We start from the raw sequence: 26,114 nt of genomic DNA on the forward strand, positions 1-26,114 counted from the left end.
TCTTAGGTTAAGCAATTCTTTTAAAAGATTGTAATTACACATAACTGAAGTATATCATCTATCATTAATAAAAGCATAACCTGTTTTTATTGATTATATATGCCTGGATTGAAAATTTTCAAGAATTTCAGAAAACCAGAATTTCCTAATAAACATGTTACTGCTATTTGAAAGAAAGTTTGACTTTGTCAGACAATCATGAATTCAGACAATCATGAAACTATTAGTGAGTCAGTGAACTATAAAATGTAACTATAGTGGCAAAAGAAACTAATTCTCTTAAACCCTTAAACACAGAGTATGTTTTGGTTTATGTTAATATTATATGTAATTCCCTCTTATAAACGATTAAAATAATGATCTTTTCTAAAGAGATCAGATACAACCTAAAGTCCTATAAGAGTTAATTCATGACTAAATCAAATCATTTATGTTATCTCAGACTAATTGATTTGCTAATAAAAATGTTAGTAGTATGCCTTTAACTAATGGTGGCATATCAACACTTTAACTTTCAAAGAAGTGAATCAATTTTGTTATTACACAGCATATGCCTGTCACATTTCTAGCGCTGCACAGAAAGCTTAATAATCTGATTCGATGCTGTTACAGAAAATGTCTTGAAACATTGTTTGCTTACTTTTACAGAGTAAGTTTGAATGGTGTTATTAATGCCAGTTGTATCTTGAATTCATTTGCCTAATGTTGACCAAAATATTTCTCCCAAACTAAACTAAATTGCAGGCACTTTAAATGACTATTAAATCACTCTGTGGTCTATTAAAATAGTTTGACCATTTTTTAAAAAGAGTATCTCCCTTGATTTAAATAATTATTTTATAATTACCTTATTCATTGTTGAAACCAGTGGGATTGATTAAATACTTAGAAAGGGAGAAAGGACCATCCCATTTCTAAATTAATTCCTCAGGAAATGAAGATTTAACAAGAGAGATGATTATCCTTTTCTATAATTCATCTTTGCATGCAAATTAATATTAAATTTTAAATTTACTTTTCTTCTCCACAAGCTCAAATTATTTAAAAGTATTTTATTATTTGATATCTTACATAAACAAAATAACATGTAAGTAAGTGTATATTTGAAAACTATATACTAGATGTGACTTTACCTTTGAACTGTCTCCATCCTATCTCTTGATTCCTGGTAGAAGTAACTAATACACTGAATTTTTTTCTTTAATTCTCTTGATTTTTTTTTCTAATTTTATCACTTGTTTTTTTCTAATTTTATCTCACATTGTAAGATATGTTCGGAGGTTTTTTTTTTTTTACTTAATGCTATGCTTCTCAAATCCATAAGTGTTTTGTGCAGTTATAGTTCAGTTTCACTGCTGTATGTATAGTATAGCACTTTTGCCTTCAATCTTTCCCAGCATCAGGGTGTTTTTCAATGAGTCGCTCTTCATGTCAGGTGGCCAAAGTGTTAGAGCTTCAGCTTCAACATCAATCCTGCCAATGAATATTCAAGGTTGATTTCCTTTAGGATTAACTGGTTTGAACTCTTGCTGTCCAAGTGACTCTCAAGAGTCTTCTCCAGCACCATAATTCAAAGACATCAGTTTTTCGGTGCTCAGCTTTCTTTTTGGTCCAACTCTCACATCCTATACGTGACTGCTGAAAAAAACATAGCTTTGATGAGACAGAACCTTGTTGGCCAAGTGATGTCTATGCTTTTTAATATGCTAAGTTTATCATAACTTTGCTTCAAGGAGCAAGCATCTTCTAATTTCATGGCTGCAGTCACCATCCACAGTGATTTTGGAGCCCAAGAAAATAAAATCTATCACTGCTTCCACTTTTTCCCCTTCTGTTTTCCATGAAGTGATGGGACCAGATGCCATGATCTTAGTTTTATGAATGTTGAGTTTTGAGCCAGCTTTTTCACTCTCCTTTTTCACCCTCATTCGGAAGCTCTTTAGTGCCTCTCCAGTTTCTGCCATTGGAGTGGTATCATGTGCATACCTGAGGTTGTTGATATTTTTCCCAGCAATCTTGATTCCAGTTGTGATTCATCCAGTCTGGCATTAAGTTAAATAAGCAGGGTGACAATATACAGGCTTGTCATACTCCTTTCCCAGTTTGGAACCAGTTAGTTGTTTAAGATTCTAACTGTTGCTTCTTAACCTGCATACAGGTTTTGCAGGAGACAGGTAAGGGGGTTGGTATTCCCATCTCTTTAAGAATTTTCCACAGTTTATTGTGATCCACACAGTCAAAAGCTTTAGCGTAGTCATTGAGGCATAAGTAGATGTTTCTCTAGAATTTGTAATCCTGATTTACATGCTAATTTTGTTCAGTATTTTTAGTTCTAACCTTTAAACTATATGAATGTCAGATTTTATTAGTATTATTTTTTCAGTATGTGTCTGTCTTTACCTATATGTTTATCAATGTCACTACTTACCATTTCATTTACATCTCTGAATTTCTTTTGCTATCCTACTTCTTTCAAGATCATCTACTTTAGAAGTGCCTTGAACAAAACCTATTGGTCGAAAATATACTCTGCTTTTTATTTCTCTGACAATGTCTTTAAGTAATTCTCATTCCTGAGAGCCTTCTGCTAGGCACATATCTAGGTCACCAGTTATCACTCTTTGAACAGTTTCAGTGTTTTAGTCCACTGTCTAGTTTTTTCTTCTTCCACTGACGTGGGAGAATTCTGTTATCAGTTGAATTGTCATTCCTTCCTATGTGATCTATCTTTTCTTTCTAGCTTCTTTAAATATTTTCTCTTTGCATTTTATCTGCTGCAGTTTCAGTCAAGTTTATTGGAATAAGAGCTTCTTTTTATTGTGAAATGCTTCCAGTACACATTTTTTTTCTTTTACCAATTTGAAGGATTAATAGCCTTTATTCTTCAAACATTTTGTCTTCATTTTTTTTCTTCTACAGATTAGGAATGTGTTGGGTATGTATATTATTTCTTCTCTTTTAACACCTCTTTTAAGTTTTTCATCTTCTTGTGTCTCTATGCCATATGTAGTGTAATTTGATCTGTTCTAACATATATTCACTATTTCTTGAACCCTATGATTTATATTTTTCTTATAATAGTTATCTTTAAATCTTATTTGTTATTTTCACAATCACATGTTGGTTGTTCTTATTTATAAATTTATATTTTATTTCTTAAAACATTCATATGTATAAAATTTTGAATGTGAAAATCTCAATATTTGAAGTACTCTGGATATAACGTTGTTTGTTGTTTCTTTGGACCCTCACTCATGATGGTCTTTTCTGTGTTTGAGACTTTATGAAATCACTTTTTTTTTTCTTTCCTTCATTTCTATCTGAACTTATCTTTCTTTGTCTCTGTTGTCCCTGTTCTGCTCAAATTTATTCCACTCCTAGCAATTTCTTACCATCTGAGATGTCCCATCTTGGGAGTCAGCACTAGCTTATCAGTTTCTCAAGGTCATAGAGTACCTGATGGCGTGAGCACTCAGACCTCATGGTGAGCCCTTTATGCTCACCTGCTGAACACTGGGCAACCTTTCAGCTGATGATCAAAACTTATTCTGTCTCACTTTTCAGAAAATACCTGTTGGCTGTAGGAGGGTTCCTTATTTTCAGGTTTCTCAGAATCCCCATTATTTCCTTATGCTTTCTCTTCTGGAAACACTGATCCCTGCGGGGTTTTGACTGTCTGATTGTTCCCATCCACAAATATTTTAGGGTTAATTTCATTTTGTAGTAAGTATTGCCTGTGGTTTTCGCTCTCTGTTCTTATGGTGGAATTTGGAGGAGATTAAATACTGTATTGCTGTTATCTTCTCAGAAACCCCTGGGGCAGTTATATTTTCATCCTACCATCCCTGACATAAAAAAGGATCTTAGCCCCTGCACTCCCACTTTTCTCCTTGCACACTCAGTTTTTGAGTTGCAGTTTTAATGTCATCACTTGTCCTCAGGATGACCTCACCCTTCATGTGTCAGCAGGATTTCTCCCCTGTTTCTGGGGGCAGGAGGAGGGATTCTGTTTGGAGATTTTTTATGTCCTCTGCATCCAGCACTGCAACAAAAGATATGCTTTCATAGTTGTTGTTGTCTACTGTATTATCAGAAGTATTTGTGCCTAATAATATTTTTAATGTCACTCACAAATCTCATTTTAACCAAGGTTCATGCCTTAATTTTCTCAATTAAAAAGTAAATAATCTGATAGTCTAGTTCTAGACAACTGTACAAAACTAAATCTGTTCTTAAAATTGTAGAAAGCTTCACTCATAGAAGCCTCAATTTAATCTTCTTTCAAGCAAACCATCCTCATTCTCAGTTAATATATATAGACACAAGCCTTTAAAAAAAGAAAACACACTTCCTTGTAGTATATGGATGAAAACTTAATTCAGGATAAAATTATTGACTCCATTTTTTTTGTTGGATGCCCCTTGCTGAAATGGAATATTTTTAGAGATTGTTTGCTGGAATGGACTCTTATGGGTACTAATATCAGTGTAGTTTTTCTTAAAAATAATTTAGAAATTAATACATGGTAGAAATATGAAAATCCTCATAGGGTAGTGGCTGATAACAGGGAAACTGGCTTTAGATGGAGTGAGTTCCCATCCTGACTTAAAAGTTTGGGTAAATTGTTTAACATCTTTGTGCTCAGTAGCCTTATTTTTTGAATATCAATAATGATATTAAAATTGCCTCCTTTAAACTTTGGGAAGATTAAGTAAGATAGAGTTCACAAGTGATTTGTGTATAGTAAGTGATCATTAATTGCTGTCTGTGAGGATGATGATAATGATGGTGATAACGGTGATAAAAGGTTACTTCCCTAGTTAGAGACAGGCCTTCCTTATAAGCCTTTTGTGTCAAAATGGATAAAAAAAAGAGATAAAATAATAATTTAAAAATCTCACTTATTTTGGTGTGGACTTAACACAATCTCTGGAGAAGGGAATGGCAACCCACTCCAGTTTTCTTGCCTGGAGAATTCCATGGACAGAGGAGCCTGGTGGGCTACAGTCCATGGGGTGGCAAAGAGTTGGACAAGACTGAGCGACTAATACTACTAATGCAATCCCACTTTTTTAGAACACAAGTGATAAAATTCATGGAGATTTTGTTCCAGGAGAAAAAAAAAAAACAGAGCAGTTACTTTTGGCTGAAGCCTTCTAAATAGGTACTAGCTGCTGGACTCAGTCCCTCTGATCACTCCTTCTGCTAGACCCCAAAGAAAGTCCCAGGGTTTCCCAAGTGGAGCCAGTGCTAAAGAACCTGCCTGCTAATGCAGTAGACATAAGAGATACGGGTTCCATCCCCAGGCTGGGAAAATCCCCTGGAGGAGAGCACAGCAACCCACTCCAGTATTCTTGCCTGGATAATCCCATGGACAGAGGAGCCTGGCAGGCTACAGTCCATGGGATCACAAAGAGCCGGCCACGACTGAAGGGACTTAGCATGGCACAGCAAAGAGAAAGTCAGTATAGAAGGCATAGTTGGTAAAATGTTTGTCACTGTCCATTATTAGTCTTCGGGTACCAACAATGTGGCCTCATTCATTTATTGGTGATGTTAAGTTGTTCTGACATTGCCCTCAAGACAGTCATGTCTTGTCCTTAGAGTGACAGAATAGACACTGAGAAAGGATTTGCACACGTTTATTGAGTACCCTCAGCTTCACTGTGCGCAGGGTTCCAAATGTGAACTGTCTCTGCATACTTTATTACTCCCTGCAGTCAATTCCAGGAATCTGTGGATATTGCTCAGTGTAGCAGTTAATTTTCTTTAAAACTCATGACCATTTAAAATAATAACTTGTATACAAGGAGCTATTCACAGCTGATAGCTAAAATAAACTGGCCATCAACTGTTACCTGGAACTGCTGTAGATTCTTAGGATGTCTTGAAAAAATATAAACTCTTAGAATATAATATTTTATCAAGCTCTTTACACAAAATCTAGCAAATCAGTCGAGAAAATAATTTGAAGCTTTCAATAAGTCTGCAGACACAAGGTGATGCTGTGAATAAGGTAAAGCGAGAGGAGTGAAAAAGAATACAAAAAGCCATGCTAAGCTACTTTTGTGTCTGTGCTTCAGGATGTCAGATGCTTACCTATGAGTATTTCTTGAAACTCTACACAAAGCAGAATAGACTGCCAGTAGAAATAAACAGTAGCTGCTGGTACACACACATGCATTATTTAGGTAGTTTTTATTTATTTATCCTGTTTGCTAAGAGTATGCAGATCAGATTGGACATTACACAGAAAAATGTTATCTGCAAAAATAACAAAAATACACAACAATATAATGCCATCAGTGTGTATCCTTTAACATTTTGCTTCTCTCCAAAATGCAATCTCTTTTCTTCTTTTCACTTTTTTGCCCACCACTACCCTCTCATGCTCAAGTGAAGAAGCTTTGCTTCTCCCGAGATTTATCATTGCATGTTCCTCCTTGACTCTGTCCTTTCTTGTCTCCCCTGATCTTGCTCCCTGAATCCTGCACTTCCATTTCTCACTTTAAAAGATCCTCTTCCTCCTGCTGACAAATATCTTTCTATGATTCCCTTGTATAACATGTCTCTTACCCTTTCTGTTCCTGAAGCTCTTGTGCTTTTGCTCTGCTTTCATTTACAGCCACACTTCTGGACAAAGCTTCTCCATTGTTTGGAATATGATTAAATTAAAGTGGTTAGGCAAACAGAACAGGTATTACCCTTTGCTCTTCATTACTGTTTCCAAAGACAGCTAGGTAACTCTTCTATTCATCCTCACCAAAGGAGAATAGATTGTTTCAAGAGCAAAGAAATACACTTACAGAAACACTGCTTCATCTCTGCTCTGCACAAGTGCATGACTCATGTGTGAATTGACTCTGTCTGAGCCTTCTGGCAGATACTTGTTAAACAATATAATGCTAACAGCAGTATAATGTTCTAGAATCAGAGAAGACTGAGTTTAGAAGGCCATTCTTGAGAGATAGGATTGCTTAGTGGTGAACAGTACAGTCTCTGGAACCCAAAGTGGGTTGTTGAAGTCTGAATCCTGATTTCCCCACTTCCTAGCTCTGGAACCTTCTAGACTTTAATGATCCCTTCTGTAAAACAGGAATGATAATAGTACCTTCTCACAGATGTGCTGAGGAGGTGAAATGTGTTAGTTTTCGTGCTTAGAACAAAGGAGGGCAGGTCACAGTGCATTCTTTGTGAATTACATATAAATCTTCGTTCAAACAGCTCTGACCTAGGCAGATTGGACTTCATGTCCTAGCCCTGCCAGTCACTCATTTTATGCCCTTGGACAGTACTTAACCCCTCTCTGCTCTGTCTATACAGGAGATTTAAAATAAGAGAACCTATGCAGAGAAGTGCTGTAGGGATTGAATATGCCAGTACATGTGAAATTACTTAATAGGACCCAGGAGATGGTTTAAGCGTTAGGAAATATTAACTCTTATTGCCGTCATTAAAAGTGATGTCTCAACCCTCCCAGTTTTGTCCATTAACACGATGCATATCTCTTCTAAACTTTTCCAGATATCTTGCCCTCCTTGTCTTGCTTCATTCTAGATATTGAAATTTCACGACTGGCCAACACCACAACTGAACTCATAGAAAAATTACTTTTCATGATTCTCAGTTAATGAGTGCTTCTTAGGTTTTCCTCATTGCTGGGAATGGCACCACCGTCTTTCTTCAATCTTAATAAAAATGATGTTCCCGCTTTTTGTATTCATCTCTTGCACTCACAGTATTGAATTCCATTTAACTCTACATACAAAGCCTCATTTACCCTCAACTACTTCAGTGACTACTAGTTGCAGAAATCACTGGTTTCTGGGTTGACTATGAAAATGCGTTCCCTATTTCTTTCTCTGAATCCATTCTCACATATTCTAGTTTTGTCATTTTTACTAAACACATCTAAAGTATTATTTTTCTCTTGAACAACTTTCACTTGCTGTGACATTATGTAGAGACAACTCAGCCTGACCTATAAAAACTTTGCACATGACAATCCCATCCAGCTTTTCCAGAAGTGGTTCTCCTACCCTCTTCAGTGTTGCCTATGCTCCTTGAATAGCCTCTTTCATTTTTTGGATCTAGTCTTTCTTCATCTGATAGCCTTCACTTTAAGCTTACTATCTCTTTTAGTCAAAATCTCCTCTGTATGAAAGAGCTCGTTTCAAGTTAGACTTTCTTTATAAAATAATTTTCTGATTACCCCTCCCGGTAAAACAAGTCATTCTCTAAAATTTCCCTGGCACATTTTGATACTTCTTTTATAATAATGACTCAAGTATTGAATATTTTATCCAAACCATCACTTGCCCAATGAGGGCACAAGTTATAAGATAAATGGGCCGTAGTGCCTTTCTCAGTTTGTTTGTTTGTTTGTTTGTTTTTTATTCTGAGCAATGAAAATCACATGAATTGATCCTCCTTCAGTAAATTCCGGTTACTCTTAAGCTACTTACACAGAGATCGTGTCTCTAGGGCAACTGCCCTAGGGCTTGCTGCTTATCTTGTGTCTCTGTTCTCCATCTGGTTAGCCTCAGTAGTTGACTTGTGACTCAGATCTTGCCACTTTCTATCACTTGTAGTTAGTTTACTCTGGGTCAGAATACTGATTTTTGGAAAGAGAATAAGATAAGGTTTTTATTCTATCCACATTTATTTCCCCGGGGGTAACAAATAGATCCAGAGAATAAGTGCTTTGGTTTTGTGTGCGCTACTATCTACAAAAATAATATATGTTTTTCTTGTACAAGGACCTTGCACCATTTTAATTTTGTAAACATCTTCCATAGAAATTAGCAGATTTTTACTGCACAATTAAATATGATCATTATTTGATTCACCTAAGAATTCTGATATTTTTTAAAATATTATGTTACTTTAAAATATAATTTAATCATTTATACCATTATTTTATTTATAACTGTTGATAGGACAGTTTAAGGCCACTTAATCCAATATTTAAGTGGGTTAAACCCCTATTTAAATATTTTTAAAAACTAATTAGGTTGAAACTTCAATAATTCATCATAAAAAATGCTGTAGTTTTGTTTTCCCCCATTTTGTTCTTTTACATAGTAATATCTCTTCCCAAAGGTCACATTTCTGTTCTACTAGAGAAAATTTGCATACTAACCTATTTACCCCTTTTCTAACTATTTATGAATAGCTGTTATGCAAAATCTGAATAAATAATATAAAACTGACCCTCTTTCCAATCATTATAAGTGCTAAAAACTGGATATAAATATGTAAAGATTATTTAATTATGTTGTATTAGAATAATCTCCTATTTAAAATTACTGCCACATTATTCCACTATGTATCTTTTAAGTAGACTGCACAAAAGACCATGCAGTATATGTAATGTACCTGAAGGGTCATTGTTTATGTCTGAGCTTTTGTTCAACTTTTAATGCCATGTCATTGTCTTTCCAGTCATCAGAAGTCAGCTAACAAAAGATGTGGACAGAGCATTTCCTCTTGAGCTGCCATATGTGTATAAATTTATTTATCTAAAATTCCTTAAATTCCAAAAGCAATTGTGGTTTGGGGAGGTAGCTTTAGGAGTCAGAGGAGGATAGGCACGTTTGGGAGGATCCCTGCAGGTCCTGCTTGCTCCCACCAGACTGCTGGCCTGCTGACCACAGGCCTGGCACAGCATCTGTTTCCTTCCCACTCTCTGGAGTCAGGCAAGTTGCTTTATTTGTTAGAAAGTTCTTGTTCATAGAGATACTTTATAGATTGAGACCTTCTATCTCAAAAACCCCTAAATATAGTATCTCCTCTTTGGAAATAGGTCATGAATTGATAGATCTTTCTTTACTCTCTAGGAGAAGATTCTGAAGAGGTACCAGCTTCAAAGAAAGCTAAAGGTAAGATTGTTATCTTCAGTCCACTATGAGTTTTCTCATCTGTAAAACTTTTTCTATCTGTTTTATTTAACTATTCTGGTTCTCAGCTTTACCTAAGCAAAGTTTAGATGGTACACTTATCTGTAAACAGCTTTTGTACATTATTTGGAAAACATATAAGTATATATACATGTATGTATATATAACATGCTATACATATATATTATACATCTTATAATTATATATCTCTGTATATATTTTAAGACTAACTGGACACTTGATTTATTTACAAGTAATTATTAAATAATTTGTAGGACAATCAGGTTATAAAAGAAATATTTCAAAATCATCATTTCACAAATGTTGTTTGACAGAAGAAGGACCACATAAATGTTCAAAATATGATATTGATATGTGTTTATTAAGAAAAATTGAGATAACTTGCCTATATTAGCAACAATAGCATAAAGAAAAGATGGAAGGAAGGAGGAAGAGAGAGAGGGAGGGAAGACAGACCTCAAACCTCAGAAAAATTTTCTACAACCAGATACATGACCTTAGGCGAGTATTTCCAGGACTAAATTTATTCATCTGTATTGTAAGGTTTTCAACTAATTTAATTTAATGCATTTTTTTTTCCTGAAGGGTTTCCTGGCTTCCTAGTTTGGCTTGTTATATGATAGATACTTTCTATTCTACTTTCAGACTTGCCTATGGACAATAAGAGTTTGCCTAAGAGGTGCTCTTGTCATCAAAATACAAGTTTTGTGGCAGTGTCTGGAATTAGTTAATAGTGTGGAAAACAGCACTTTAAGAAAAGACACAAGAAAATAGGTTGTTGATTCTTATGAGACAGTTTACACTTAAGATATTTTTGAATACTAAAATTTTGGGGTTTTTATAAAACAATCATTAAGAACAATAACTTAATTTTTTTTAACTTCTTGAACATAACTTCTCAAACAACTTTATATACAAATCATTTGTAAATCTTTTTGAAATGAAATAAATTGATATTGGAGACCAATAACTGTGTTTATATCAGTTTCACAAGTAATGATAGAACTACTGGTTCATGGATCACACTTTGAGAAGGAAGTTTTTTTTAACTCATTTAGAATTTGATGAAATCTAAAACCTACTTCAGATGAAATACACACACATTCATATCATAACATTTTATAGGTTTGTAAGAAAGTTTATCTGTGTATACCTGGGAAAAGGGGTTCAAATTGATAGTGTCAATTTATCCTTCATTAGATAAACATATCGGAGAAGGCAATGGCACCCCACTCCAGTACTCTAGCCTGGAAAATCCTGTGGATGGAGGAGCCTGGTAGGCTGCGGTCCATGGGGTCACTAAGAGTCTGACACGACTGAGTGACTTAACTTACACTTTTCACTTTCACTCATTGGAGAAGGAAATGGCAACCCACTCCAGTGTTCTTGCCTGGAGAATCCCAGAGACGGGGGAGCCTGGTGGGCTGATGTCTATGGGGTCACACAGAGTCGGACACGACTGAAGTGACTTAGCAGCAGCAGAAGCAGCAGATAAACGCATGGTGCATATCACTTCAGCAAAAAAGTCCTTGAGTCACCTGAGAAAAGGAAAGGATACAGGATACCAGCTTGCTGCTATTCTTTCATTAGAAGGATGATCATTAAAACTCATGTCTCACACAAGTTTAAAATTATTTTGATTAAAACATTTGTTTCATAGCAAGATTCCATCCTTACTATAACTCTGAGCATCAAAAACCTCTTCAAAGAAAGGAATGAGTGTCAAGCCAGCTCTCCATTAACATCCAACACATCAGGACCAGTTTCTATGAGAACAATTGCCTGTAACATTTTCCATTCTTTTCTTTCATTGCCTTCTCTTCTATTGCTGGCTCTTAACCTACTAAAGTTTGTAGTTAAAGACTGAACAGAATCTGAATAAGAACCTAGAATTTATTGTAAGGAGGGCAAATAGCTCCTGTTTCTTTCATATTGTGCACCTTTTAAGACATTTTTCACTTCCTTACATATTTGTATAATAACTATGAATGTACAAGGTAATTACTTTCATATTTTTGTATCCACTAGAAGAAGCTGAAGATGTATCTTCCACAAAGAAGCAGAAAAGTAAGTTAAAAAAACAAAATGACTAAAACCACTAAGGAATTCTGTAGCTGGTACATATAAACTGAAAGTTTAGATTCTCTTAAGAAAACCAGCATTAGAAGAAAAAGATTTTTAGCACATACATGAAGAATAACATTAAAGTAGGTCACTTATATTTCAAAGAGAAGTTCTGCACTTTTCATGTCAGTCAAGAGGCACATATTTGGAGGAATTACACAGTAATGACTGAAGTGGCATTTATTGCAAACCATTCTACACAGCTCTGATCCTGAGCACTCTAACTGAACTGTCTGCTTTATGAAAAGATATCTGACGTGATATGCTGAAATTTTTTACCTCAAAAAGAAAAAAAATGTAGAAATAGATCTCAGCAATTCAATTGCTTAGAAACTCACTTCTAAGATTCAAAGTTCCTTTTAATTTTTCTTGATATATGGCAGGCTGTTAATATTCAATCTTTGGGATCGTTGATTTTATGATGTAATCAATATTCATATGCAGTTACAAAATTCAATGTCCTGTTTTCTTATTATTCCAGCACTTCCAAATTAGACATATTTTCTTCAGGTGGTAAAGCAATACATCTTGAATTCACATATGCATAAAAATCATTGCTGCACAGACTAAAGGAAGCAATTTTTTAAATAAGCATAACCAAAGTTTGCTTCACATAAGGCTTTTGAAATAAAAATAGACATTTATCTGAGGAAATAATGTCAATAATATTCTCTGAGTTCCATAACCTTTCTTAAATGTATTTCTGAAGGAAATCACAAAATGACCTCTATAATAGCAAACACTTTCTGTTATATTAATATATGTGAATCACTGAAAAAATATCTAGAGCCTACTATGTTTTAAGCACTATTTAGATGCGGCTACTGCAACAGATGAGAGATAACAAATTATAACCCTTCATATAATCAGGTTGTATGAAATAAGAAATAAATAAGTCGTCTTAATACTTTCGGATATGGTTGCAAAATCCATAAAGTCAATCTAATCATGTTTTTGATTTATATAGCAACGCTTTCCCACTTGTTCACCTACTTGTAACAATTTGTGGCTATATCACATAATACTCAAAATCTCATATTTCATAATAGATATTAATAAGATAGGTGGATTATATTGATGTCAGTTTCCTGGTTGGGATGTTATAGTATCGTTCATTTTGCAAAGATGTTGCCATTGGTAAACGCTAGGTGACAGATACATGGGCTCTCTGCATCATTTCTTACAACTTCACGTGACTCTTCAGTGATCTCAAAATAAAACTTTTAATTAAAAAGAGGTAAATAAAATAATTTCATTTTTTTAGTAAAAAGCACAAGTGTCAAATATGTTCAGTTCACTTGGGGGATTTACCGTAGCAAAACAATATTTTCATCTTTCCATGAAGCAGTTCTATAGTTTGACATTCATGAGCCGTTTATATAACATCTAGAATGTGCAGCTACAATGATATTTTCACTCACAACCATTTGGCATCGGTGAAATCAATGTCAGAACAGTGCCTGTGAACGAGAAGGCTCAGGGGAAGGTAGCCTGCTGTCTCTCCCGCTTTGAGTATTTGTGCTGCTTCCCTCCTTCATGCAGGCCCAGCTTTACTGCCTGCCTTCCCTGCAGCCTGTCCAGCCCCTAACCCTAGACTCTCGCAACCTCGGCGAGGGTGCAGGGGCCAGGGTTGTGTTACTGCCCTTCTTTGAGGCTAAAACAAAATAGAAAACAATTCTGGATAAGATAAAGAGGAAAGAAGAACTAAACTCACGATTTCTCCAAAGCATTTTCATGAGTGAAAAAACTCAGTGATTAAAGTCAGCTGACATCATGGGTGATGAAATCAGAATAATCCCTTGTCGTCTCCCTTAGCTTCTTTCTACCCACGCTTTGCTCTATTCTACTTCCTAAGCCCTTAGACTCATGTAGATTTAACTAGCTTCCCCCGCCCTATATTCCACACACTGCAAGCTGCAATTATCATTCTTTTTCCTGGCCAGCTGCAGGAAGTCTGTGGTTGGTTGACAGAATGCTGGCTATTGCCAAGACTGTGGAACCCATGCCCATATGCATTGAATTAGACTGCCTCGCAATGCTTTACCTCTGTTCCTAATCACATTCTAGCTGTTTTTTAATAAATCATCATGCTCTCTTTCTCAGCCCCCATCAGCTTCTTCCAATGTGTCTACTTGGATGGATACAATGGCTATGGATTTCAGTTTCCCGTCACTCCTGGGCACCACCCTGGAGAGAGCGCCGGCCAACCAAGTTCTCCAGGACAGAAGCAACAGCGACAGTGAGACCCACGTGCACAGCCCTTGCAAATCGCTTTAGAACTCTCTGAAAATAGCATCTTTTGTTTGTCTACAGTGACACAGGCAATTGAAATCATGTAGTCCAGGGGATTTGTTTGAAAATAGTTTACTCTTCTGCCTGGTGTAGAAAGGGTGAGCAAAGGGACTGAATGATAAGCAGGCAAGTTGGAGGGTCTGGCGCTCAAGAATCTGTCATTTGTTTGTTGCTGGGTGTGGGTGCTTATATTTTTCTATTTCCAGTCACCTCAAGGTTGTTCACAAGCTAATTTAAATTTTGCTTAATAATGATCTTTTAAACATAATTGACACAATTACAAAATGAAATTTCTGGCTTCAGTTAGATATTTACTTTTAAGTGAAAAACAGACTGTAAGTTTAAAGGCTTTAGGAGCTTATACAAAAGCTGCTCTTTTGCATCATGTAGGTATCTAAACTCAATTTACCCAATATGTTGATATTCAATAGTTTAATTTTATTTCTGTATATATATATATATGTATACAAATATATATATATATATATATATTTTAGTTGTGACTCTTCTCTAAAAATGGGTAACAGTTTCACCAAAGAATGTTATAAGTTCCTTGTGATGCTCTTTTGGAGCTCAAAATATCTCTGAACTTTAGACATAATAAGATGGAGTGGAAAGGCTTGATGAATCTTATCCCTAAGATTTGTCTTGAATTATAATTAGGAAATTCACTCCAGTGGAAATAGGCCATTCAATTAGGCAAGTCTGGTGAATCATTTGCTTAAATATAAGCAAATGAGATGTAGACTAGCCAGATTTCTCCAGACTGTGTGCCCGAGTAAAATGTCACCTGGGTGAAATTTTAAATCAGTCACCAAATTTGGGTGACAGATGCAAGAGGATTTTGATTTCACTTTAATAGGATCATTCTATTGAGTTAAATAGGTTTATTGCTCAAAACAACAACCAAAAAAATATGAATGTCATCGAAGTTGAAGGAACACATTTTAACCATTAAGTTCACCATGAGATATCTTACTTGTTTCTTAGGTAATTAGTTACCAGTGCTAATGAAATGAATAACAATCTTTAACTTATTTGATGATGCATCACTGGGGAAAACAACTCTACTTTTGCCACCCTTTGTCTCTTGGTGATATAAACACTTATGCTTTTTAACTACATTTTTCTATCAACAGTAAAAGTCATGCCAGGGAATTCCCTAGCAGTTACAGTGGTTAGGATTCCACACTTCCACTCCTGGGAGCACAGATTTGATCCCTGGTTAGGGAACTAAGATCCTGCATGTCACGTGGTACAGTCTAAATAAATAAATGAATAAATGTCATGCCACTGTGACCCTTATTATGTTTACAGTAGCAATTTAACTTATGACACATTAACTCAGGAAGTAAACTGAATTACTCTTTCTGGCTTTTTAATCATCTTCAGCAAAGTCTGAAGGAGCCAGAGCCAATACTAGCCAAGTGATTTATGTTTAAGGACTGCAAATAAGTTCTTTAGGTCCAAGATGTAGAACACTGTTTCATTGGAATATCATTAGGCTAGGGCATCAGTAACATGTTAATTACTAATAACGAATTTTCAGTGACTTTTGTGAAAAGTTAGCCTTGGCCACAGGCTGGTGGACCTAACTTACACCATGAAAGCCAATAATATGATGAACCAAGATTAATGCCAGTCCATGTGGAAGGCTTCCTGGAATTGTGTAACTTCAGTACCAATCAGATGGTACCATTTATAAAGCCTCTTCTTGTAACAGTGAAAACTTGTGGGTAGGACAGTGGATGAAGTTTATTGCTCAATTACTCCTCCAGCTTGTCCAATTTAATGACTAAAGGAACAGAGAGAAAGTATGATGGTTTTCTCAGTTTCATAGAAAAGAATGGTTTATCTTTTCATTCAATGACTGTTGAACATTTACTCTTTCTAAAGGCACTGTGTCAGGCACTGGGCCGTATAAGAAAAATACCAGAGATAATTCTGTTCCCAGTGCTATCCTGACACAATATGTGGCCTTAGAAAATTTGCTAAACATACTGGGCTTATTTTTCCCGTGTGTAAAATAAGGATTTCTGGACAAACAACCTTATACCTCACAGATGTACCGTGGAGACTGACAAAATATCTTCACATGGACATGATAAAAAAATGTCTAAAATGACGCTTTTGAATGTGGCACTACTTGTTCCTCTGAGTGCTTTTCTATATTATATCATGGTCTCTTTCATTCTCATTATGAAAAATATTTGATGAAAAATAAAATATGACAGCTCCTTGTAATTAGACAAATCAATTATGCTGTAAACAATATTAACAATGTTGTTACGGTGTATCTGCTTAAAGTTACAATGAAATAACACATGAAAATTGTTAACTAAACTCTCATTTGTTCATACAGTTCCAGCAAATAAAGTATTTCTAGTCCTTTCATGTTTGTGCTTTACATTTTAAAATGAAAAGATAAATGGTTGGTTTAAAAGTTGTTGTCTTTAGTAGTTCACTCCTAGTTCATGTCATGTTGGTTATGAATGTGTAAGTAATTAATAATTGTTTTGGTTCTTAATTTTGTCTGATTGGTATGGGCTATTCATTCCAATTTTTTACTCTCACCTACACTTTACCTTCTCTTAATAGATGAAGATCTATAGAAGATAAATAATTATTTAAGGTTTTAAATTTATGTTTAGTTTTCATAAAGCCTGACAGTGGGGCCAGGCTTTTTTGAAGTAATTCACATGAAAAGCACAGGTGTATTATTTCCTTCTGGTACATCCCTGTCAAAACTCTTCATGGGAATATTTTGGAAACTAGAACTGTATGTTGAGGGACTCAGATTATTTCTTTGAGTTATTTTGCTGGAAAAAGCAAAGAGAATAACCAATATTGTTGCTGATAGAAAATTCAAGGACAACCTAGCCCAGTTGGCAATATGGAAAAAGAACCTAATCCTTATAGAAATGCATAAATTTGCCCAAAGTAGCCAATTGCATCAAAGCCAGGCCTAGAACATTAGTCAGCTAGCTCCCAAATGCCTTTAACTTTGTCCTCAGGATACAGTTACAAATCTTAGCTAGTTTAATCCAGCATCTCAAAATTTATTTTTTAATTATAACCAGTGTTAGAAATGTAATCCTATGTGGAAAGACTTGCTTTTTTTCTATGTGAGAACCTAAAGGGACTTTAAGAGTTTCATTCATTTGCTTTAAAGAGAAAGGAATTGAATCTCAGAGATGTTAGGTGACATGCCAAAGGGTCACATTGCTAACTAGTAATAGAAGTAGCCTGAGAACTGGGATCTTCTGTTTTCTAATCCACCGCATATAACCCACCCTGTGTGACTACATGTTGAAGTCTCCACCATCAAAAACTACCTCTGTCATTTACATACTCATTAAGATGTAGAAACTCAGCCCAACTTTGTAGAAACGGGCTTCCTGACAACACTCTTTGCCTTCTCCTTTCAGGCCAATACTACAGCTACCTTGTACCTGCTCCCCTCATTAATTATGAAGTGAAGTGAGCTCAGTTGTGTCTGACTCTTTGCAATCCCATGGAATTCTCCAGGCCAGAATACTGGAGTGGGTAGCCTATCCTTTCTCCAGGAGATCTTCCCAACCCAAGAATTGAACCGGGGTCTCCTGCATTGCAGGCAGATTCCTTACCAACTGAGCTGTCAGGGAAACCCTCATTAATCATACATGTTGACAAAACATTTAGAAATTACTGTGAATGCTTTCCTTTGTGTATAAAAATAGTTTTATTTTTCCACACTATTTAACTGTAAAAAAGTCATAAGTCACTGAAATACCCCAAATCTTTGCTCCAAATAAGAAAAAAAAAACCTCTCTTTAATCTCAACACAACCAAAGATGTAGGTTAACAAAATAAGTAAGGAAAACAGATGCTTACAAAAACACATTTAGACTGTAAAGAAAAGCTCATATTAAATGATGAATTAGTGCATATTAATAAATAAGTCATACAAATTTCAGAAGAAGTGCATGTTAATAAAGTAATAATAGCAATATATACAGGTTTATATATTTAATATTATATATATTATATATCCCAAACACCTTCAGTTCAGTTCAGTTCAGTTGCTCAGTTGTGTCTACTCTTTGCGACCCCATGAACTGCAGCACACCAGGCCTCCCTGTCCATCACCAACTCCCAGGGTCCACCCAAACCCATGTCCATTGAGTCTGTGATGCCATCCAACCATCTTATCCTCTGTCATCCCTTCTCCTCCTGCCCTCAATATTTCCCAGCATCAGGGTCTTTTCCAATGAGTCAGCTCTTCGCATCAGGTGGCCAAAATATTGGAGCCTCAGCTTCAACATCAGTCCTTCCAATGAACACCCAGGACTGATCTCCTCCTTAAGGTGGACTGGTTGGATCTCCTTGCAGTCCAAGGGACTCTCAAGAGTTTTTTCCAACACCACAGCTCAAAAGCATTAATTCTTCAGCTCTCAGCTTTCTTTATAGCCCATAATATTCTAAATAAGTGACAGCAGAATATCCTTCAAATCATTGAATCAGAACCCATAGAGCTTGTAAGATATCTGTGGAAAAGTAGTGCCTTGAATAGAAAACTGAGATAGAACACCAGTTGACCCATCGACCCAGACACTGCTGCACCATCAAACATTTGTTAGAATATCTGAAGGTGTTACAGCAATGTAACTTAGTGAAGGCATTGTCAAAGTAAATATTATTGCATCTTAAAACAATTGATATATGTCTATGCTTAGGAAGAACTCTCTCTCCCTCTCATATTCAGAATTCAATGACAAATCATTTGTATATATTTGATGCCATCATGGACAGAGTTGAGATTATTTGAATTGAGTTGTATTCTTTAAAAAGGAGGCAATGTTTCATAGAAAAACAAGACAACTCTCAATTCTACCAATTTTAAGAACAAATATAGTAAATAATTCAAGTATTTTCATTTTTGGAACATCTATGCATGAAAAACTGTTTTTTCAAACTGGGAATATATTAATGTTGTTCAAATTAAAAATGACACTTTATAAAGGTGTACATAGGAAGTGTCCTCTCATCCCATTCTTCTTGCTTCATTTTCCTATCCACTTCTTTACTTCCCATAGCTAATTACATTGATGGATTCTTGTGTGTCCTTCCTATGAAAATACAAATGTAAACTAATCTATGTTCTCATTTTGATACTTTTCTTACATAAACATTATATATCATAAACATTGTTTCATACTTCATTTATTTATCACATGTGTCTTGAATTATTTGTTTAAACGAGTGCATACAGAGCTTACTTATTAGTACAGACAGATATAGACAGGTAAATGTGTTTTATGCACACATCCCGAGTGGAGAGCTAGAAGCCTCTATAAAACTATGTTAGGTCAAGATACAGAATATTAATAGCACTAAGGAGCCTCTTTCATATTTCATCTAGTTAATATCTCTCTGGACTTGGTTGTGTACAACTCTTTGTGATCCCATGGAATGTAGCCACCAGGCTCCTTTGTCCATGGAATTTTGCAGGCAAGAATACTGGAGTGGGGTGCCATTTCCTTCTCCAGAGGATCTTCCCAAAACAGGGATCGAACCCACATCTCTTGTGTCTCCTGCATTGGCAGGTGGGTTCTTAGTCACTAGTGCCACCTGGGAAGCAAATATCCCCCGGATAACCACTAGTCTGACTTTATCATCAAAGACATGTCTTCACTGTTGTGACACTCATATAAATGAAATTATAAATTAGGTATCTTTATGTCATTATATAGATAAGACACACTCAAATTGTTATTGTTTACATTCTAAAGAAGTAGTTTACCCTTTTTCATTGTCTTATAGCTTTCACGTATATATGCATTCTATTGTGGGTAGTAATTTGGACATCTCTAGTTTTTATCTATAAAAAGCAGCACTTCTATAAATATTGTTAGTTTCTTATACTGCATAAATGTATGCATGGATGGGTGGGGGGTTTATAACTCAGAGGTGAATTGTTGGCTATACAGAAGGCTTCCCTGGTGGCTCAGATGGGAAAGAATCTGCCTGCAATGCAGGAGACCTGGGTTCAATCCCTGAGTCGGGAAGATCCCCTGGAGGGCATGACAACCCACTCCAGTATTCTTGCCTGGAGAATCCCGTGGACAGAAGAGCCTGGGGAGCTATAGTCCATGGCGTCACAAAGAGTCAGACACAACTGAGCGACTATCATACACACGGTAGGTGAATCTACATTTTTGGTAGATAATTCCAAACAGTTTTCTAACTGGTAACAATTTGCCGTCCAGCAACAGAGTACAAAAGTTCTAGCTTCTCCAAATCCTTGCTTATACTTGCTATTGTCATTTTGTTAATCTTAACTTCTAGGGGCTATGTTGTCATACATCATTACTCTCATACTTTGGATTTCTCTGATGACCAGTGAAGTTGAGAATTTTTAATATATTTACTGATCATTTGGAAATCCTCCTTTATGTAAAACTTGCTTAAACTTTGTGGACTTTTGTAAAAGAGATTTTCTCTCTGTCTTTTTTTTAAAGGAATACCTTTGGCTTCACATAGATATATTTTTGTATTTCATATTTTCTTTGTTTCCAAGTTTTGCTGAGCATAGAAGAGTTAGGATCTTTTCAGTTTGTTCATTTGTGTTGTCCTCTTTGTTGTTCCATGTCGTTTACAAGAAGTGTCTGACTCTTTGTGACCCCATGGAGTATACAGTCCATGGAATTCTCCAGGCCAGAATACTGGAGTGGGTAGCCTTTCCCTTCTTCAGGGGATCTTTCCAACCCAGGGATCGAACCCAGGTCTCCCGCATTGCAGGTGGATTCTTTACCAGCTGAGCCACAAGAGAAGCCCAAGAACACTGGAGTGGGTAGCCTGTCCCTTCTCCAGCCGATCTTCCCAACCCAGGAATGGAACTGGGATCTCCTGGATTGCAGGCCTATTCTTTACCAACTGAGCTATCAGGGAAGCCCTGATACAATGCATAGACTATTGTAATTATAATCATTTGTTTCTTTTCAAACTAAGTTTCTTTTGGCATGGATGAGGAAGTTATGCAAACTGTTTTGAGAGATGAAGAAATTTTCATTTATAACTGTTATTTTCTGTAATTCTGAGGATGGTTAAACAAAGGTTTTCCAGTTGGTCATTTTGGATGGAATTTGGTGCTTACATTTCAGATCTCTGGAAATAATGTTAACTTTTAATCTCATTATGAGTCATAAAAATATTTTAAAGAAATCAAAAAGTCATGATTCATATTATTAACATCCTCAGCTTTACAACTGTACCTTTGATGTAAAGCAGTCTTTACTTCTTAGTTCAAAGGAGTCTTTGCTTGAAATCGATGATAAATCCCATTCACATTCCATTTTATTCAGTTCCTTTAGAGCTTATAACCCTTTGTCCAGTAAGAAGAAAACTTATCTTATGTATGCCTAAAATGACTTAGTCAGACCACTTACCTCTGTAAAGTTGTTAAAAATGAAATTGCTGAAAATGACTTTAATCCATGTTGATATCAATCCTACTGAAATTTGATGTTATAAATCTAGTTACAGCATATCTTTTCATCATTACCTGTAAACTTTTAGGCTGTTGAGTGGGAATTGGCAAATGTTGTTTGTTTCATTGGTTATTTCTATTACTTTTTGCTACAACATTATGCTCAAACTGTATAAAAATAAAGCATTTTTAGTGTGGTGATTGTTTAGAACATAAATTCACAAATAGTATAGACTGTGCTTTACATTTTGTGTGAACAGCAGAAATAGCACATTTTACATAAAATAGAATATATACTATAGAAAATAGGACCACAATATAGTTACATTTTCTGTAATTTAATTTCAGTGGTACCACCTTTAGTCAAGTAATGAGCAGCCTTTTGAAATAGAGAAAAACATCTTGAAACTGACTGAAAGATTTTTATTCTTTGGTTAACAGGCCAATTTGGGGGGACTTAAAGATATTTCTCATGTATCTGATGGAATAAAACTCTAACTATATTAAAATAAAGAATCACACACTTTCTGTAGCAGATTGACAATAGAATATATCAGTAATTATTAATAGTCAAAAGGATCAAGATTCTAGCTGATAGTTAATGAGGAAGTAGTTTCTTTTATAAATGAAACATTAATTTGATAGTGACAGGAATAACTTCATCTTTCAGAAATAATTGGTTGTATTAAATTTTTTAAGTGTATATTTAAGAAACTTGCTTATTATGTATTTCTTACTTATAAAATAATTTGTAAAACAAATGATTTGTAAAACAGTAAAATCATTATTAATAGCTTTAAGTACCTAGGGAAAAAATATTGTGATTGCAGAAATTTTGAACTTCAAGAGATAAACCAGTAATTTGACAAGCAGGGTGCTAAAGTTCAGAGCAATTTATTGACTTGCCTAAAATCACAAGCTTGTTCCAAGCAGAACTGAAATGTGAAAAAAAAAAAAGTGATGTGATTTTTAATTGTGTAGCTAACACAATGAAAATCATGGGATCTACCTAACTTTACTTTCCACAATCAGTTCAGTTCAGTTCAGTTCAGTTCAGTCACTCAGTCAGGTCCGACTCTGCGAACCCATGAACCGCAGCACGCCAGGCCTCCCCCTCCATCACCAACTCCCGGAGTCCACCCAAACCCATGTCCATTGAGTCAGTGATGCCAACCAACTGTCTCAACCTCTGTTGTCCCCTTCTCCTCCTGCCCTCAATCTTTCCCAGCATCAGGGCCTTTTCCAATGAGTCAGCTCTTCGCATCAGGTGGCCAAAGTATTGGAGCCTCAGCTTCAACATCAGTCCTTCCAGTGAACACCCAGAACTGACCTCCTTTAGGATGGACTGGTTGAATCTCCTTGCAGTCCAAGGGACTCTCAAGAGTCTTCTGCAACATCACAGTTCAAAAGCATCAATTCTTCTGTGCTCAACTTTCTTTACAGTCCAATGCTCACATCCATACATGACCACTGAAAAAACCACAGCCTTGACTAGATGGACCTTTTGTTGGCAAAGTAATGTCTCTGCTTTTTAATATTCTGTCTAGGTTGGTCATAACTTTACTTCCAAGGAGCAAGCGTCTTTTAATTTCATGGCTGCAGTCACCATCTGCAGTGATTTTGGAGCCTCGAAAAATAAAGTCAGCCACTGTTTCCACTATTTCCCCATCTATTTGCCATGAAGTGATGGGACCAGATATCATGATCTTAGTTTTCTGAATGTTGAGCTTTAAGCCAACTTTTTCACTCTCCTCTTTCAGTTTCATCAAGAGGCTCTTTAGTTCTTCTTCACTTTCTGCCATAAGGGAGGTGTCATCTGCATATCTGAGGTTATTGATATTTCTCTCGGCAATCTAGATTCCAGCTTGTGCTTCTTCCAGCCCAGCGTTTCTCATGATGTACTCTGTAATAAGTAGGGCGACAATATACAGCCTTGGCATACTCCTTTTCCTATTCCTTCCTGACCTGCATACAGATTTCTCAAGAGCTTGGAGAATTTTAAGCATTACTTTACTAGCATGTGAGATGAGTGCAATTGTGTGGTAGTTTGAGCATTCTTTGGGATTGCCTTTCTTTGGGATTGAAATGAAAACTGACCTTTTCCAGTCCTGTGGCCACTGCTGAGTTTTCCAAATTTGCTGGCATATGAAGTGCAGCACTTTCACAGCATCATCTTTGAGGATTTGAAATAGCTCTACTGGAATTCCATCACATCCACTAGCTTTGTTCATAGTGATGCTTTCTAAGGCCCACTTGACTTCGAATTCCAGGATGTCTGGCTCTAGATGAGTGATCACACCATCATGATTATCTGGGTCATGAAGATCTTTTTTGTACAGTTCTGTGTATTCTTGCCACCTCTTCTTAATATCTTTTGCTTCTGTTAGGTCCATACAATTTCTGTCCTTTGTTGAGCCCATCTTTGCATAAAATGTTCCCTTGGTATCTCTAATTTTCTTGAAGAGATCTCTAGTCTTTCCCATTCTATTGTTTTCCTCTATTTCTTTGCACTGATCACTGTAAAAGGCTTTCTTATCTCTCCTGGCTATTCTTTAGAATTCTACATTGAAATGGATATATTTTTCCTTTTCTCCTATGCTTTTCACTTCCCTTCTTTTCACAGCTATTTGTAAGGCCTCCTCAGAGAGCCATTTTGCTTTTTTGCATTTCTTTTTCTTGGGGATGGTCTTGATTCCTGTCTCCTGTACAGTGTCACAAACCTCCATCCATAGTTGATCAGGCACTCTATCAGATCTAGTCCCTTAAATCTATTTCTCACTTCCACTGTATAATCATAAGGGATTTGATTTAGGTCATACCTGAATGGTCTAGTGGTTTTCTCCACTTTCTTCCATTTCAGTCTGAATTTGGCAATAAGGAGTTCATGATCTGAGCCACAGTCAGCTCCTGGTCTTGTTTTGCTGACTGTATAGAGCTTCTCCATCTTTGGCTGCAAAGAATATAATCAATCTGATCTCATAAAATTTTTTATTAAAAACAATTACTTATGCTGTGTTTAAGATGTCCACTGCTGGGAACTCCCTGGCAGTACACTGTTTAGGACTTGGACTTTCACTCCATGGCCCATTTGACCCTTGCTTAGGACCTATGATCATGCAAACCTTATGGAGTGGCCAAAAATAAGTAAATAGATAAATAAATAAAACATTAAGATGCCTACTGCTTTCTAAAATTTCTTCAGTTTCTTCCGTTATATCTACTGTTCCCTTCTGTTAATTAAATGATATGTTCTTTATTATACACTTGAAGACAAGGTACCCTGTAGAGTACTTTATTGGCCACAATTGTGCATTTTTCTTAAACAATATTTCAAATAGGAACCCTCAGCCTAGCAGCATTATGCAGTAGACAAAGAGTGAGAGGATGATGGCCATGCCTATCTAATCATCCACTTGCAATGAAACTTCATTTAACTGAAACTATTTCTGAAATCAGGTAAGGTATGTCAACATTAGGAAGATACATATTCTTTTATTTTTTAGTTTTTTGCAGCTTTTTTTTTTCAATTGTTATTTTATTTTGAAGTATAGTTAATTAACATTGTTGTTAGTTTCATGTGTATAGCAAAGTGATTCAGTTGTACATAAACATTTATCTATTTTTTTCAAATTTTTTCCCAGTTAGATTATTACAGAATATTGAGCAGAGTTCCCTGTGCTATACAGTAGGTCCAAAGTTGGTTACCTATTTTAAATATAATAATGTGTATATGTCATACCCAAACTCACCATTTTTTCCTCCCTCCCATCCTTCTCCTTTGGTAACCATGTTTATTCTTTCAGTGTGTGAACCTGTTTCTGTTTTGTAAATAAGTTTATTCATAACATTTTTTTTAACCATGTTTTTCTCTGGATGTATTCTGAGGAGTGGGATTGCTTGATTATATGGTAGCTCTATGTATAGTTTTTTAAGGAACTTCCATACTGTTCTCCATAGCGGCCATATCAACTTACATTCCCACCAACATTGTAGGAGGGTTCCCTTTTCTCCTTACTCCCTCCAGCATTTATTGTTTGTAGACTTTTTGATTATGGCCACTTTGACTAGTGTGGGGTGATTGCTTATTGTAGTTTTAATTTGCAGTTCTATACTAATTAGCAGTGCTGAGAATCTTTTCATGTGCCTCTTGGACATCCATATGTCTTCTTTGGAGAAATGTCTATTTAGGTCTTCTGCCCATTTTTGATTGGGTTGTTTATCTTTTTGATATTGAGCTATATATGTATATATATATGTATAATATATTTTGGAGATTATAGTTGGTCACATCATTTCCAAATATTTTCTCCC

At 35.8% G+C, this 26,114-nt stretch overlaps 1 protein-coding gene across 27 annotated transcripts in view; it reads left to right on the forward strand.

Annotated features, from left to right (window-relative positions):
- TRDN (triadin) overlaps window positions 1–16,728 on the forward strand; it is a 386,030-nt gene extending 369,302 nt beyond the window's left edge. For 25 of the 27 annotated variants that reach the window (XM_070449854.1, XM_070449855.1, XM_070449866.1 and 22 more), the window contains 3 exons: window positions 9,840–9,881; window positions 11,949–11,987; window positions 14,148–16,728. In XM_070449854.1, coding sequence (XP_070305955.1) covers window positions 9,840–9,881; window positions 11,949–11,987; window positions 14,148–14,287 — 221 coding nt within the window. In that variant the 3' untranslated portion in view covers window positions 14,288–16,728. The remainder of the gene's footprint in view (window positions 1–9,839; window positions 9,882–11,948; window positions 11,988–14,147) is intronic. The other 2 variants (XM_070449856.1, XM_070449857.1) reach the window with 1 other exon arrangement.
- Window positions 16,729–26,114: the final 9,386 nt, after the last annotated feature.

The sequence above is a fragment of the Odocoileus virginianus genome, chromosome 19, assembly GCF_023699985.2.
Source record: "Odocoileus virginianus isolate 20LAN1187 ecotype Illinois chromosome 19, Ovbor_1.2, whole genome shotgun sequence".
NCBI classification, from domain to species: domain Eukaryota; kingdom Metazoa; phylum Chordata; class Mammalia; order Artiodactyla; family Cervidae; genus Odocoileus; species Odocoileus virginianus.